At 34.7% G+C, this 16,511-nt stretch overlaps 1 protein-coding gene across 1 annotated transcript; it reads left to right on the forward strand.

Annotated features, from left to right (window-relative positions):
- The first annotated feature begins 5,951 nt into the window (after positions 1 to 5,951).
- Positions 5,952 to 14,770, forward strand: LOC127867427 (PR domain zinc finger protein 14-like). The gene is made up of 9 exons (XM_052408577.1): positions 5,952 to 6,214; positions 7,002 to 7,106; positions 7,823 to 7,983; positions 9,789 to 9,929; positions 10,736 to 10,871; positions 12,441 to 12,576; positions 13,578 to 13,704; positions 14,114 to 14,224; positions 14,609 to 14,770. The coding sequence occupies exons 1-9, from the start codon at positions 5,965 to 5,967 to the stop codon at positions 14,768 to 14,770; spliced, it is 1,329 nt and encodes a 442-aa protein (XP_052264537.1). The 5' UTR covers positions 5,952 to 5,964.
- The last annotated feature ends 1,741 nt before the right edge of the window (positions 14,771 to 16,511 follow it).

Below are 16,511 nucleotides of genomic sequence, written 5' to 3' on the forward strand. Positions count from 1 at the left end.
TCCCTTTAATAAAGGTTATGTTGTTGTTGTTGTTGTATTAGTTCTATTCGCCATAAAATAAACGCTTGAATTGTGTCAAATGTACACATTTGGGATTTTTTCGCGCAAGTATTTAAGAACATGCTTAAAGAGAGTGTGCACGATTTTGTCAAATATTTATGAATTTATATAAAATGTGTAAACAAACTTATCATACATATATTTCAATATAAATTTAAATAAAAGTTAAGAAGAACATGTGTCAAAAAATGCGAAATAAGCCAGGTATTTAATTCTGAAATCGAAAATGTCTGTACAGTCGAATTTGCCAGTATATATATATCAACAGGTGGTAAGCGTGTGGCTATGATATTTATTAGTGAAAACATCATTTTGAATGATAAATAATCATATTATAACGAAATATCAACTTTTCAGAAAAAAAAATTCACTATCAATATATAACAAGGTATTCAACTCGAAATCACTCGAAAACAGGGTGCATCGCTTTGAACAGCAATTACTTGATCAATTTTGCAGCGATTTTCGTGATTCCTTTCTGGAAATGTATATATCTTGTTATATTTCAACACATGCTGGATCAAACTTTAAGACATAACACGATTCACAATTGACCTACTTAATATCGATCAAACAGGATTAATGAATGAAATCTCCGGGTGTAAAGACACACCTTCGCATTGGACCAATGAAATCACTCGTGTGTTTAAAATGTCAGTTAGTTAAAATGTATGTAAACAAAGGTTTCAAACGGCCCTGGACAGTTAGTTTTGATGCCTAATGCAACGGCAAGCACGGGAAGAATGTTTTTTTAATACGTTTTATTGAATTATGGTATCGAGGTCCGTGAACTTTGCATGGAAAATGCCATTTACTCCGTGAAGATTTCAGTCTTAGATCCGGTCTGATCGATGTCCAGTGGGTCATGCGAGTTGTGTAACGTGTTATTTCTTAAAAGTTGTCCCAATGTTTTTATTAAAAAACTGATTCAGTCATTACCGGATCGCTTAGGTCTTTATCGGATTACATGTGTATCGTGTAATTTCTTGAAATTTGACACAGCATTTGTAAAAAATAATTGCAATATATGTACATTTTTAGAAAGGAAATTCATTTCTGCGTTTAATAAGATCAAATTCATGGAAATCGTTGCACAATTGATGAAGTAATTGCTGTTCAAAGCGATGCACCCTATATTCGGGTCATTTTGAGTTGAATATATATATATATATATATATATATATATATATATATATATATATATATATATATATATATATATATATATATATATATATATATAGATTTGATTGCGGAAAATATGTTTTCAGAGAAATCGATTTTTCGTTATAATTTGATTATTTTTCATTAACAATGATGTTTTTACTTTTTAATATCATAGCCACACGCTTACCACATGTGTATTGGACAACTTCAATTGGGTTTATATTTATTTTGAGACAATCCCCACATTCCTGAATATGGGTCACCACATGTCCGTTATTCACTAAATCCCGAGTTGCAGCGTTCATGCTTATTTTATATGGTACGCATCAATTTGGTTTCTGAGCATTCTTACTTTTGTAAAGGACACATAATACTAAAATATTACAACAATGAACATTATGTTTACCAAACAATATCTGCAAAATTCAAGAAACCATTCGTCTGCACTTTTCCTGTCGTCACAAAAACGGTGCGTTCATAACGTGACCTTGTTTTGCTTTGGAAAAAAGAAACAGTTGTAAACATTGACACACATCAACAAAAACATGAGTTGACTTAACAATGATAGGCTATTTGTATTCAATTAATAGAAAACTATAAATCTTAACATAAATAAAAGTATTTTGCAAAAAACGTTTAAGCTATCCGTTACCCACTAAAATCCGCTATACACCAATCGACTGTATCCCAGTGGTTTGTATACTAGTTGACATCGGTTCACATATTCAGCGTCGCAATAATGGTCCTTTGAACCATCAATTACCTCCTAAAATGGCATCGGCTTTTCACTAATTTTACTCGCAAATCCCACGCTTAGGAGACAGATAAACAATTATTGTCTGTGAGACAATAACCGATCTCTAATTAAGATACGTTCCATAAAACATAACAAGGCGTGCACTTGAGTTTGTTAATTGGTGACATTAAACATTTATAAAGGTTTTAAAATTACACACCTTTTAAGTCTGTAAAGAAATGGCAATTTGGTGTCTTTTATGGCTTGTTTAAGCTGTGTTCGCGATGGACGTTATTTTCAAATATCGACTGACAACTGTATTTGTTGCGAAGGTGTCAATATCGTATAATTTATAGTTTATTTTATTGAAGAATATGTTTTTATTTATACTTTTTGTGACTTTCTGTGTAAGTTCCATGAATATTAAAAAACACACATTCATACAGCCATCAAACAAGTGGTAGAAAACGAGTTTGACGGTGAGTAAATTTAACCTTTCCTTTTGAAACATAATCAGTGCAATATAAACAACACAGAACATGCATGTAGTAATACGCATGCTAAAAGACATTGTTCACTTTTTACTTCAAGTTCCTTGAAGCTTCTCAATACAGACTCGCCCATCGATCTAATTGGTATGCTACAAATTGATATTGACATCTCTGCGAGACAACCAGATTCGAATATGGGCATACTACAAAGCAGGCGGCTCCTTCGAAATCCAATAATCCTCGTCGTCAACGGATTTGATTGGCTCAGAGAACTTGCCATCAACTCATTTGATTGGCTGATTGGACGGCATTTACTTTACCGTGTACGTTATGAATATTCAACGTTGTGTTCATCCCTTATTCCTATATACAGAAACAATATACCTGTTATAGTATTGCTAATATATGCATAGTGAAACTGTCGTCGTTTTGCGTGTGCTGGCGTACGACTTATTTTCACTGTTAACCTTAGTTAAATTTTCACTGACATTAAATTGAAATATCTTGTGCGCATTTTTGGTTTACCTTTTATAGTAATTAATTTATGATGTTTCGACAAGGTTTAATTCCCGGTAATGCATGCGGATTTTCGCATCAGTTTGCAAGGTAAGGTATATATACATTTTAAATCGATTTGCATTAACAAATTCATAAGACTAAATAGCTACAATTTTTATTCAAAGCGGAATTTTTATCATTAAGAATGTTTATATAATGAAAATATTTCACCGTTTCACATAAGATATTATATTAGACGAAATGTTTTGTCAGTTTCAAACGAAGAAAACAGATGCTATAAATTAACGGTTAGAAAAAAAACACAAAAGAACACAAAAAATCATGTGCTCTTGTAAAAAAACATATATATTAAAAATTACGTTTTGGTAAACAATATAAAGATTTCACGGTTACTTTAGAAAAAAGTTAAATGTACCTGACAACATTTTAAATGCAAACACTTTAATGAAAAGTCCTTACGGTGATGAATTTACTTAAGTTCATTTAAATACAGTTTAACAAGAGTTTAACACGAGTTTTAAGTATTTCTGCATCACAATAACTACTCATGCTTATTGTCTGCGCACTAGCATGGGACTGTTAATTGGAAGTTAAGCAATTATATTTTGCGCGTGCATGTGTTTTTTTAGCGCTCAACAATTTACGATAAAATAAGATTCGTTGCAAAAGAAGAACATTTATAAATTCCCAATAGCTAGATGTATTGTCGTTTAACGGAAAAAGAATTACGTTGTCACAATAAAATTACAGATAATAACATTATAACAAGAACATATACTAGCGAGACAAATCTCTAGTTACTATGGATTTCACATACATGTATACTTGCATTTAGTTACAAAGAATGTATAAGCTGGAATAAAAAAAACTCAGTTTGTTTTCATGCCGTTTCTATTCGAGCATTGGCTGATGGTATGACTTTTTAATATCCTCAAAAAATCAAATTAAATTTATTCAAACGCAATGAACGTACCGAATATTAGTTTTCATCGTTTAATGGAACTTTTTCACGTTGTTTTTTGTGTACATTGAAAAAAGAAAAGAAAAAAACGCTTCATATTTACAAATTGAAGTTGTGGTTTTGATATTTGGGAAGAAACAATAAAACTGCACATTAACCATGCACTTAAATACCCATTATACATCTTTTGACGATTTAAAACCCTGAAAATTGTAAAGCGTTACAAACGCGAAATTATTGAATAATTAAGAAAGTTATGTTGTGATCGTTATCTTTTGTGATATAACGATCAAGGCTTATATTAAGTATTAAAATACACAACACCCTGTGTGAGCACGAATTTCCGTGCGGTTTTAGCGCTACTGTTTTACTCTAAAGGTCAGTGGTTCGATTATGTCTGTTTTTTCTTTCTTAATCTTTATTCTTTTTTTACTGGAGCTATAACGTTGCAATGTTTACATTTATCAATGTTAAGCATTTAATGACACACTATAATACCTGCCAAATACAGTGAAAAGGTCCCTTTAATAATTTATTTATTTACATTATTTACATTGAAATACTGTCGTAAAAGAAATAATGTTCTGTTAGATTACCCGAGTTAGTACGATATTTCCATAATAATTCTCTTGCCCATGTGCTATACATCACTGAACACTTACAGCGATCTATTTACTTTAAAGTATGCGGAAGTTTGGAATTGTCTCGGAGTGGGCTGGATATTGCATAAGCATTCCAAGCGTAAATATCACAATTTTTAAAGCACCTGATGTTCAGGTCAGCACATATAAAAGTGGTGAAGACCAAGCGATGACATGTAAATAAACTCTGACATACACACATAGTTTTTGATATTTTATCTTTGAAAATTCTTTTAATATCACGAATTACTCTTATTTGACTGTAAACTGTAACGCTATGAAATGCACAAATATGTTGCGTTACAAACAATAAGTTACTAAGAATGTTGTTTTAATATGATTAAAAGTATGTAAATAGCACACCGAAACACACTCATCAATCCGGTTTATGTGTCGACAGATCTGGCAGTAGGCTTGCTAAGTTAGAACCGCCAATTTATGTGTTTAAACGCTTTATACATTTTATGTCATCGAATTTTAACTAGAAGCTTAACGATGCGTAACATTAATGCACAATAAACATGGCATAACTTAAACAAACAATTGATCATCATTTTACGTGCCGACATTCAATATATATGAATCGTAAAAATAGTTTATATGCTAATCCATACAATGCATTTATGCACGTCACCTATTTAAGAGAACGCTTATGATACACTGGTATGTATTCGCTATCAAATAAACCATCTATATAGTATAACTAGGGAATTCAATTGATACAAATTCAGACCAGATGTAGGAAATTTTTAGAAATTAATCTCAGATGGGAAATTATTTATTAAGATTGGAGATAATCAGCAGCAAACGTCTCTCTCGCCTTTATGAGCCGTTCTCTGTAAAAAGGAATTTTAATGCATGTGCTTAAAGTGTCGTCCCAGATTAGCCTGTGCAGTCCGCACAGGCTTATTAGAGACGACACTTTCCGCTTTTATGATTTTTTATGTTAAAAGAAAGTCTTTTCTTGGCAAACATGCATTTTTCGCGGAAAGTATCGTCCGCACATGCGTATCTGGGACTACACTTTACGCACATGCATTAAACCCCATTTTCACAGAGCACGGCTCATGTTAAGAGATTGCAACGAGAAGTAAAATGGAGCCTCGTAGCGGGAAATATGGACTCAATGCATGATCGTAGATCGTAGACTTTGGAGTTCGCAAAGGCTATTTAGGGACGACACTTTCCGGTTGTAGGGTATTTTTCGTTGTACGGAGGTCTCTTCTTAGCAAAATTCCAGTATAGACGGAAAGTGTCGCCCCCGATAAGCCTGTGCGGACTGAAGAGGCTTATCTAGGACGAAACTTTACGTTAATTAATTGAGCCCAGTTTCCTTAGAACGAGACTCAATTTATCTTTGGTTTTGGCAGCATGATTCCTGGCAATCCAATGATGTTCCCAACAACAGCCCTTACCCAGACCATGCAACGACCGATGGACATGGTACCGTTCAAAGCGCTCTCGGAACTCTCGAATCGCATCATACAAAGTACCCGGCGGGAGACATTGATGCCCAAACTTTTTTACTTCCGACAATGCGACCTGGACAACGTTTTATATGGCTACGCCAAGCAGCCGGGGAATGTACGCGTGTGTACGCACGCCATCAGCGGACTCAACGTCGGTGAAATAACGCACGGTAACACCGTTTACTTTGTACATAACTGAACACTTAAAGTGATATTTAGATATGGGCATGTAACAGCTTATATGTGTCTATCGCAACCGTTGTTTAGTTTTGGTGTTTTCACTTCATATACACTTGTATTTGTAAATGCAGCATCAACATATTAAAACATTATCCCGGAAAGAGAAAAATAATTTGAATATCAACCGTACTTTCGTTTGACAACTGATCATGCATGAACGATGTGATACTAAATTAAGTTTTAGTGCAGATTCGTTCATACGACACAAAGACACAATTTTGTTTTACGGATCATTTCGGCTTACATGACTGGGTGGGTCACGTAAGAATATCGACTATAAAATATATTTTTTATAAACTGGTAGCAAGATGAGTTGCAGATAATTGGTCAGTAACCACATTTTAACTAACTCTTTTGACCTGTTAATTCTTTTCAGCTCAATTCAACAGTGAAAAATGCCCATAATATCACTTTAGACATTGATTAGCATAATCTATTGAACTATATTTATCGGGAAAGTATTTCACATACGAAAACACATCATTCAAATCATTTTAACACAATATGTTATGAAATCTAATGGACGGTGGGGATGAAGAACTGTTGCACTATACTGCGATTATAAAATCAATGTTAGCTAACAAATCAAACACGTACAAAACGTTTAAAAACAGGATCCTGTGGTAGTTTTTCCTTTTATTGAATATAAAGAGAACAATAGTAGTTTACGTAACTGTATATGATGATATTGTTCATACCAAAAACTCAACTTTTTAGGAATAGACCGGATCCTGTCTCAGAACGAGCCCGACCATTCTCCGTTCATTCCTTCCCCAATGAAATACTCCCGCTCCGACCCAGCGCCGAGCGGTCTTCCGCAAGGTACGACTTATTGACAGCCATTATTTGGCATGAGCCTCGCTCTGGGAAATAGGGGCTTAATGCATGTGCGAAAAGTGTCGTCCTCGATTAGCCAGCGCGGTCCGCTTAGGCAAATCAGTGACGACACTTTCGTTTTTTTAAAATAAGTTTTCGTTTTAACTAAGTATCTGTTCACTGTAAATCTAGTTTTTAAAGGCAGACTGCACCGACTAATCTGGGACGATACTTTACGCACATGCATTAAGCTCCGTTTTCCTAGAGCGCAGCTTATATCATTTGATCCGCGTTCTGAGAAAACTGGGCTAATCAGGGACGACACTTTCCGCCTAAATTTGATTTTTGCTGAGAAGAGACCTCATTTAAACGAAAAATGTCATAAAAGCGGAAAGTGTCGTCCCTGATTAGCTTGTGCGAACTGCAAAGGCTAATCTGGGTTGACACTTTACGCACATGTATTAAGCCCAGTTTTCTTTTAACAAGGTTCATTAATATCATACGATTTATTTCTAAAAAGCGCACGAGGCTTTGTTTTGAACCAAAACCGCTGGTTCAGTCAACTATAAAGTTTATAACATAAATCATTCATCCGTGTTGAAATCGCTTGTCACCACCTAGGTAGATGTATATTAATGCATGTATTGTCGTTTTGAATTCTTATTTGTACAGTACCTAACTACTTAAATTAGCACGATATTATTATATGTTCTCCACGCCAGAATTCTGTGTGTGTCCGACGACATTCGCTGGCATGGTGCATTACGGCGTTTTCTGTCGCAAGCAGACCATCCCCAAAGGCACACGCTATGGTCCTTTCAAAGGCAAAGTGGTGAACACAAGCGAGATTAAGTCCTTCGACGACAATAGCTTCATGTGGGAGGTAGGGTTTGATTAGAGGCAGATGAAACGCACGTTAAAAGTTACGTCATCATGCTGGTCTTGATTTGACAAATAGACCAGTTCATTGTTATTGTTTTGGTCCCGGATTTTCGCGCATGCGCAATGCACTGGTAGGCAAAATCACTGCATTCAGTAACGTACAAGATATGGATAACGACACGTGTTTAGTCAATAAATCGAACAGAAACTCCGAAAAAAGTAGTGCCAATATAACTTTATTAATACGTGCATTTGTTTCTTAAAAAATACGCGTCATTATCCATCAAAGTAAAGAGGGTCTGAAGAATGAAACATCAACATTTTAACACAACAAAAAGCTATATGCATTAGCCGTATTATTTATTTGGCAGAAGAAATTGAAAACTCGTTGCTAAATGTAAATGACACATATTAACATTTTAACACACACTTAGACGTACATATTTCTATATATGTATTGTTTTCATTTTAATTGTTACAGACCATATTTTGCAAATCAGTATGTGCTTAGAAGCCTTAGGTACGGTATAGGTACGGTATGGAAAGAAAACCACTGCCTGTTGCTGCAGACGACAAATGCTATATAGAGCGTCTGCCAGGAAAGATAACCACCACATTTGCCTGTTTATAGTTCACCACTGGTACACTGCAGAGGGTTTATATGACTAATATTGTTTAACAGCTTGTAAGACGAGATTGGCCAGTCTAGTGTTTATCATTGAAATCTGTTCATATTGACTGCTTTCATGGAAAATGGGGCTTAATGCATGTCAAATAAGATGAGCCTGTGCACACTGATTAGCCTGTGCAATGCGCACAAGCTAATCAAGGACGACATTTTACAACAGCGAACACCTACAGTGCCTTCATCGCTTTGATTCTAAAAAAGTATTAATCTCGTTGGTGTCAAACGTAATTTCTTGTTTTTAGGGATATCGTTCGTGCATTGCCGTTACATTAAATCTTCACATGTACGGAATGAGGTGGTTTTAAATAACCAATATCTGCTAAATACGTTAAATGTTTTTACGTAAATTTTATCATTATTAACACATTTATGCCTAGTTGACTCTTCCATCCTTCTAATTCTGATAAATTTATTTCCAAAATTAGGGATGTCTTTTATATTTATTTCTATATTTAGAATATTTCTTACAGAAATTCCTTTAAGCAAACAGCGCAGACCCTGATAAGACGCCGCATCGGCGTCTCATCTGGGTCTACGCTGTTTGCCAAGACCTTTTTTCTAGACGCTAGGCATAAATGGGTGAAATAATTTATTTCTTATAAATCAAATGGACTAGTATCTAAACGGTGTACAGTTTCTGATAATCTCTATGAGACATTTGACTTTTTATATTTATTTCTAACATATCTCATTTAAGCAACAGTTTAGTACTTTGATGGTAAATAATTCAACCGAATGACTGCTTAATACTACCATAACGAGAAGACATGGTGGAATCATCAATCGTGTTTAATTACCAGACTGTCATCTGCCACCCAGTGTGGTTTATGACACCATGTTGGACAATATCTGGACAATATCAAAACCAGATAATCGCTTTGTGCTGAACAAAGGGGCAATTAAACACCGGAATGCAAATTAAATTATAATGTGCATTTTGTGTATAAAACAGTCTCATAACGTGTGTTTTATTGTAAAAACTTTGACTGCAAAAAAATGGGATGTTACACATAAACCTACATTCTATTGATTATATGAACAATAAATAAGGGATACTTTGTACAATCGGTTACGATTGAATGATAAAAACAAGTAACTGTTTGGTGCTTCATTTAAAGATATTTAAAGACGGCAAGCTGAGCCATTTCGTAGACGGTCGGGGATCAACTGGCAACTGGATGTCCTACGTGAACTGTGCGCGGCACGTCGGCGAACAAAACTTGGTGGTTGTGCAGGAGGGAAATCAAATATTTTACGAGGTTTGCCACTTTTCTCCGATCGCCATTATGTTTATCACAGCAGGCACATTCAGCATTAAACTTATGGGATGCATAAAGCAATGCTCTCATTCGACGTTTTCCTCCTTGTGGTTGTGTTATGAAATGAGTTATGCTAAACAAATCCTTAACAATACATGTACCGAAGTTATGATGGATCGTGTAAGCATATTATTAACCCATTTATGCCTTGTGGACTCTCCCATACTTTTAATTTGGATCAATTTATTTAAAAAATTAGGGATGTCTAGTATATTTATTTCTATATTTAGAATATTTCGTACAGAAATTCCTTTAAGCAAACAGCGTAGACCCTGATGAGACGCCGCATTATGCGGCGTCTCATCTGGGTCTTCACTGTTTGCCAAGGCCTTTTTTCTAGACGCTAGGCATAAATGGGTTAAGATAATTTATAATAATATAATGCGATGGTGCGATCTTCGAATATTAATAAATACAAAAGAAAACACTATATCTACAAACTGCGATTTGGCATTTTGCATTTATAATTGTTTATGTCCGTAACTTGCAATTATTCACTTACCTATTACACAATTTTTCAACGCACCACCATACCAAATGCTCACGCCATATTCGTTCCGAAAGCATCAGAATGAAAACACTTCGTTTTTATGATGACGAAGCTGAAATAATAAGTCTCGCTCTGAAAACAACTTGGCTTTAGGCATGTGCGTAAAGCGTTGTCTCAGATTAGCCTGTGCGGACTGCAGAGCCTTATCTGGGACAACACTTAACGCACATGCACGGCTGCTACATGTATGTTGAAGGTGTGCCGAGACGTTCCTCCGGGAACGGAAGTGCTGGTGTGGTACGGGGACAGTTACTTGCAGTTCATGGGCATACCCGTCACCATGACGTCGACTGAGGATGAGGTAAAGGACAAAGACGCAGACATCAATAACGGTAAAACCGGTGGGATATACTTATATTTTTGTATGTACCTTTAAAGTTGTTTAATGTATTTCAATAAATAATAAAGTAATAATAATAATAATAATAATAATAATAATAATAATAATAATAATAATAAATAAATAAATACATTTAAAGTTTTACGTTTAAAGTTTATTTTAATATTATCAACATGTAATTATTAAACACAATTGCTCATGCATGTTTCTGACAAAGAACGTGTTTATGATTTGTTATCTTTGCTTTAGTAACACACACACAAAAACGAAATTCTAACTGGTTATAAAATCTCACCAAAAAACAAAGAGCAAACCAATTTCATTAATGCTAGTGCTTTACGAATTACACATTATCGTACAACTTACAAAAGTTATCATTCATTTTGTATAACTGTAATATTATAAAAATCCTTTAAACCTATTATTAATTAAAATATTAAATCCTTTTTAAAGCAAATAGAAAGTTTTTGACACGCGCTAGTTGTGATGAAGAACAAAACACCGTTTGTTAAATAAATATGCGTTTGGTCAAACATATGCAATAGCGGCAATCTGCACAACTCTGAATGGTATTTTCTACAATTAACCCATTTATGCCTAGCGTCTAGAAATAAGGCCTTGGCAAACAGCGTAGACCCAGATGAGACGCCGCATGATGCGGCGTCTCATCAGGGTCTGCGCTGTTTGCTTACAGGAATCTCTCTAAGAAATATTCTAGACATCCCTAATTTTGGAAATAAATTGATCCAATTTAGAAGGATGGGAGAGTCCACTAGGCATAAATGGGTTATAGCGTTTTATATGCACACGAGGCTTTTACTTTCGTCTCGCGAAATGTTGACATGTTCGTTGCCAAAATTAATGTCTTCGGCATACGGAAATAATGACTTCTTTGACCATTTAAAGCCGAATGTGAAGCTCATGAATTTGACTTATCGGAAAGACGATCGTCTCGCATGGTCATAAAAAAGATATCGTCTGAATCTGTCACAAAGGCACACTAAGAAATGAGTGTTAAAACATCATGGCCCGTGTGATTGATGATAATCTACCATATGCTGAAGACGTTCCCACCTTTAAGTCGTAGTGGATTTCTCGCAATCATACCAACTAGAAATATCTTTTATTTATTCTTCAAACAGCGTCTAGTGGTGCCTTCACGATGTGAATAAAATAGATTCTAATATTTCAAAGGGAAGCATAAATAACGTCTTAATCGAAGTGTCATGCTGCTTAACTTGTTTTTATGCACAAATCACACACATTAGACGAGGTAATTGTTTTATATCTGATTCTGTATGAAAAAAATGACTGCAAGCGAAATACAATTTTATGTAATGTTTAATGAGAATAAATTGTCAAAATATTATAGGAAAGGAGCGCAAAATTGCATGTGAAGATTTCCGGGCATTTTTCACTTTACCGACCGGACCGTATTTTCGATTTGTGTTTATTAAGTTCATTGGCAAACCAATGGACAAAAATGCCATAACATCTCTGCGCATATGTATTAAGCCCCATTTTCCCATAACAAGACTCAATTATGTTTTTCTGTTTGTAGTATCCAGCGGCGAGGGATTTCAGTGCGAAAGGTGCGGCAAGGTATTCGCCTACCGTTACTATAGGGACAAGCATCTGAAGTATACACGCTGTGTCGACCAGGGCGACCGGAAGTTCCCATGTCATCTTTGTTCTAGGTCTGATGGCCTTATTGTTGTTAGATGTTTGTTGTGAAATACTGTTTTTATGTGGACAAAGGCCTGTTTCTAAATTGGGCATGTTGATTTAGGTGTTAATTTGTGTCGCATTTTCACAATTGTCAAGTACAAAGCAATATGGAATGAATACGATTCATTTTGTTAAAATTTTATGTAGCTTGATGTTGATGAAATATCATGGTTGAGAACAACAGTTTAAGATTGTTAGATGTAGTGCTGTTATTGAGAATATAGAATAATATTAAAGTGAGTTGTACATAGATAGTCCAAGTGACAATGTTAGATGTAATAGAATAAAAACAAATTCACACATTATATTAACACTGACCATGAATACATTAAAATATATGGACCATGCTCTGTGAAAAGGGGGTTAAATGCATAACGTGAAGTGTCGACCGTGATTAGTCTGTGCAGTCCGCACAAGCTAATCAGGGAAGACACTTTCCGCTTTTATGATATCTTCCTTTTAAAAAAAGTATCCTCTTAGCAAATATCCAGTTTAGGCGGAAAGTGTCGTTCCTGGTTATATATATCAACAAATTAGAACTGCAAACAAATAAAAATGACCGTATGGCCTTTAATCCGATGACCTTTGGAAGTAAAGCTTATTTTGTCTTTTGTTTAATATTTTTTATGTTTATGTACATCGTGTAGTTACAATGCTTAAATCCTCATCACGATAAAACGATAAATGACAAACTTAAGACAACACAAACATATGAGTAAATTTCCTTAACAAAATTTATGATCTACGTATTTTTATAATGCAAGGCTAATTAGTATAACATTGTTATGTTCATGCGAGAAGAAAAACAGCTAATATTAATTATGAAGGATTTAATTGTAAACACACCGAGATATATTGCCATTGTTGAATTGATCAACAGCGCCGATCATAGTTTAAGCACCAAAAAGGTAACATACTGGAACAGCTGTCGCTACATGATTTCGTACAACCTTTCCAGTTTTAATTTCAGATCATTTGAGAAGCGAGATCGCTTGCGGATTCATATTTTGCACGTTCACGAGAAGCATCGTCCCCACACATGCGGGGTATGCGCCAAGAGTTTCAGTCAGTCTTCGAGTCTGAACAAACACATGAGGGTATGTCGTACACAAGTCCTCTCTTTCGTAATAAACCATACCTTGATACTGTTATTTAATTGATATTTGTATGTATTGAACGTAATATTGGTAAAGGCTTGTGTTATATGCCCAAGATAACACAGTACCGGAAGTTAACCAAATTTTCTCTCCGGTCAATGTGTCTGGAGTCTTTACTCATATGATCCTCGCTCTGTGATAGCGGTTTGTATGCAGGTGCTTTCATTAAGTGTCGTACCAGATTAGCCTGTACAGTCCGCACAGGCAAATCAGGGACGAAACTTTCTCTTTATGATATTTTTCGTTTAAAGGAAATCTAGTCCTAGCAAAAGTCTAGATTAGTCGGATAGTGTCGTCCCTAAGTATCCTGTTCCATTTTTTCAGAACGCGTCTCATATATATTAAACAGGTTCACAGTGGAGAAAGACCCTACAAATGCGTCTACTGTAACAAGGCGTTTACGGCATCAAGTATTCTGAGGACTCACATCAGGCAACATTCCGGCGAGCGACCCTTTAAGGTAATACATATTTATCGTGTAACACAAATTAACGATAATCTTGATCTTTGATCTTGTTTTTTTAACGTAAACAAGAACAGATTGCTTTTAAAAACTATTTTGTACAGATTCGTTAATTCAAATCCGTGTATGCAACAATCCTGAAGATATTGGTTATTTCTTCAAAGCTTTTCAAGAAAAAATGTATACCATGTTTATGCAAATATCATCCATATCATTTATAGATTTAAATAAAAGAGTATCATTATTCAATCAGTCTTTGTTATCAATTTGATAATGATTGTCGTTATTTTAAATGAAAAACACCATAGTGCTAATCGGTTCAAACTACATCTATGTGTGTGCTTGTTTTACTTGCGATGAAAAACTTTCTTTCCTTTTCAGTGCAAATTTTGCGGGAAGGCTTTCGCGTCGCACGCTGCCCACGACAGTCACGTGAGACGGACGCATGCGCAAGAGAAGATCAACACTTGCAAAGAATGCCACCAACAGTTCACGCACGCCATTGAACTGCAAATGCACATGCATGTCCATGTGAGATCCTGAATCGTTGGCGCGTTTGTTAAATGCAGTTATATGATCGGTGATTATTTATTAATGCGTGTTTAAATTAGTGTTTAATATCGTCTTCAGTATTAAACAATTAAGACAAGCTTCATTATTATTGCGTTGTTTGTATAATTTCATTTCTATCCTATATTACAATTACGTATATGTTTTCTGAAACATGTGTAATACAGTGTTTTCATGAACTGCTTTATTTTTTACATACAAATCGCGTGACGTTAGTTTGCTTAAAGGGGGTGCAACGTTAATTAAATTCACGTAATTTAACGGTTTTATCATGACCTTTACGAAGATATAAATGTTTAAACTAATAATACAGCCTGAGATTAAAATATATCTGACACTCGTTGTCATTTCATAATTGTTTTTTCAGGAAATTAGATAGTCAGCTAGGCTCGATTACACTACATATTCGTGAACTCGTTTTATAAAAAAAAATGGTATGAGAAGAACAACTCATGTCACATCTTAAATATGTAAAACTGTATTTGAACCACTTGGGGGGAGGAGGGGGAATATTATCTCGAATATAAATAACAGAAAAATATGCATCCATTGCTATTATCAGCGTTTTTTTCACCATGTTGGGAATGGGGCCGGCTCTCTTTAGATTGGGAAAATCGCGGCGTGTTGACCCAAATTGGCTAATTAGTGTTGTTTTTTGCTAACAAATGCCTCAACAATGAGAATTAAAGTGTTTTAAATATTAAATTTATTAAAGTGTAACTTGTAGAGCTGAATGGGAAATTAACTAAATGTCGATCTACAAAATAAAATAATAAAAAAAATCGTTTGAAACCTTCAATTGGGAATTTTTAGGTCCCATTTTGGAAAAAATATACTTTTAAATTGCTATTATCCTCCAGAAATTCTTGTTAAACTCATGTTATGTTTATATTAACCATGTGCATATACAATACAAGACGAGTTATACAACACAAAATTGGTGGTAAAAATGATTTAAGCCATGGCAACGATGTATGAGCAGCATTGGGGATTTAAAGTTTGACTGCTAACTGCCATCACTTGTATCTAATCATACTGCATTTTTTCTCTTTTTTGTAGGCTACCATTTCCCAACTTTTCGACAACACACATATTACTTGTGAGCTATTTCCGCAACTTAAAGGCTCTATAAAGGTGAAGATCCGTAATTATTTACCGATTTTTAAATATTATTTTCATATTTTATTTATAAAGTTTATCAAAAAACAATATATATATATGCTATCGCACATTACAATAAAAAAATAGCAATACAACTTGTTTTGAGCTCAAAATAAAGTGTCCTCCAAGTCAATTGTGTTTACAAACAAACCGTTTATTTACAACGCTGTTTACTCGGGAAAGAGAAAGTGAAAGTGACTCAGGTCACCAAAAATATATCGATGATTTTTAACGTTTTCCGGTATTACTCACAAAGTAGGTCTCTTCTAAATGGTTAAAACGTTTGTTGTGAACTAATTAGTTACTTTCTGCTGGTAAAAAGTTGTTTAAAATAGAATTAAAATTGAATTTTCTTTCTCCAATTATGAAACGGGTATATCTTCCATAATTCTTGGCAACGTTGTACCTAAGCTGTGTTATCAGCAGATTTTATGCAAGAATAACTGAAATCCGGTAAAAATTTGACCAGTTCATATGGATAATAATTGGATTTGTCACCTTTATAGAGCCTTTAATACAAGTAAAGAATTAAAGCGATTAAAGCAGGTACTAA

Source organism: Dreissena polymorpha, chromosome 1 (genome assembly GCF_020536995.1).
Source record: "Dreissena polymorpha isolate Duluth1 chromosome 1, UMN_Dpol_1.0, whole genome shotgun sequence".
Lineage (NCBI taxonomy): Eukaryota > Metazoa > Mollusca > Bivalvia > Myida > Dreissenidae > Dreissena > Dreissena polymorpha.

Bases quoted from the DNA above. Each gene is read 5' to 3' on its own strand.
- LOC127867427 (XM_052408577.1), top strand. From the start codon at position 5,965: ATGATGTTCCCAACAACAGCCCTTACCCAGACCATGCAACGACCGATG. The intron at 9,930-10,735 runs GTTTGCCACTTT...TGTATGTTGAAG, and splicing joins GAAATCAAATATTTTACGAG to GTGTGCCGAGACGTTCCTCC. The intron at 12,577-13,577 runs GTCTGATGGCCT...TTTTAATTTCAG, and splicing joins CCATGTCATCTTTGTTCTAG to ATCATTTGAGAAGCGAGATC.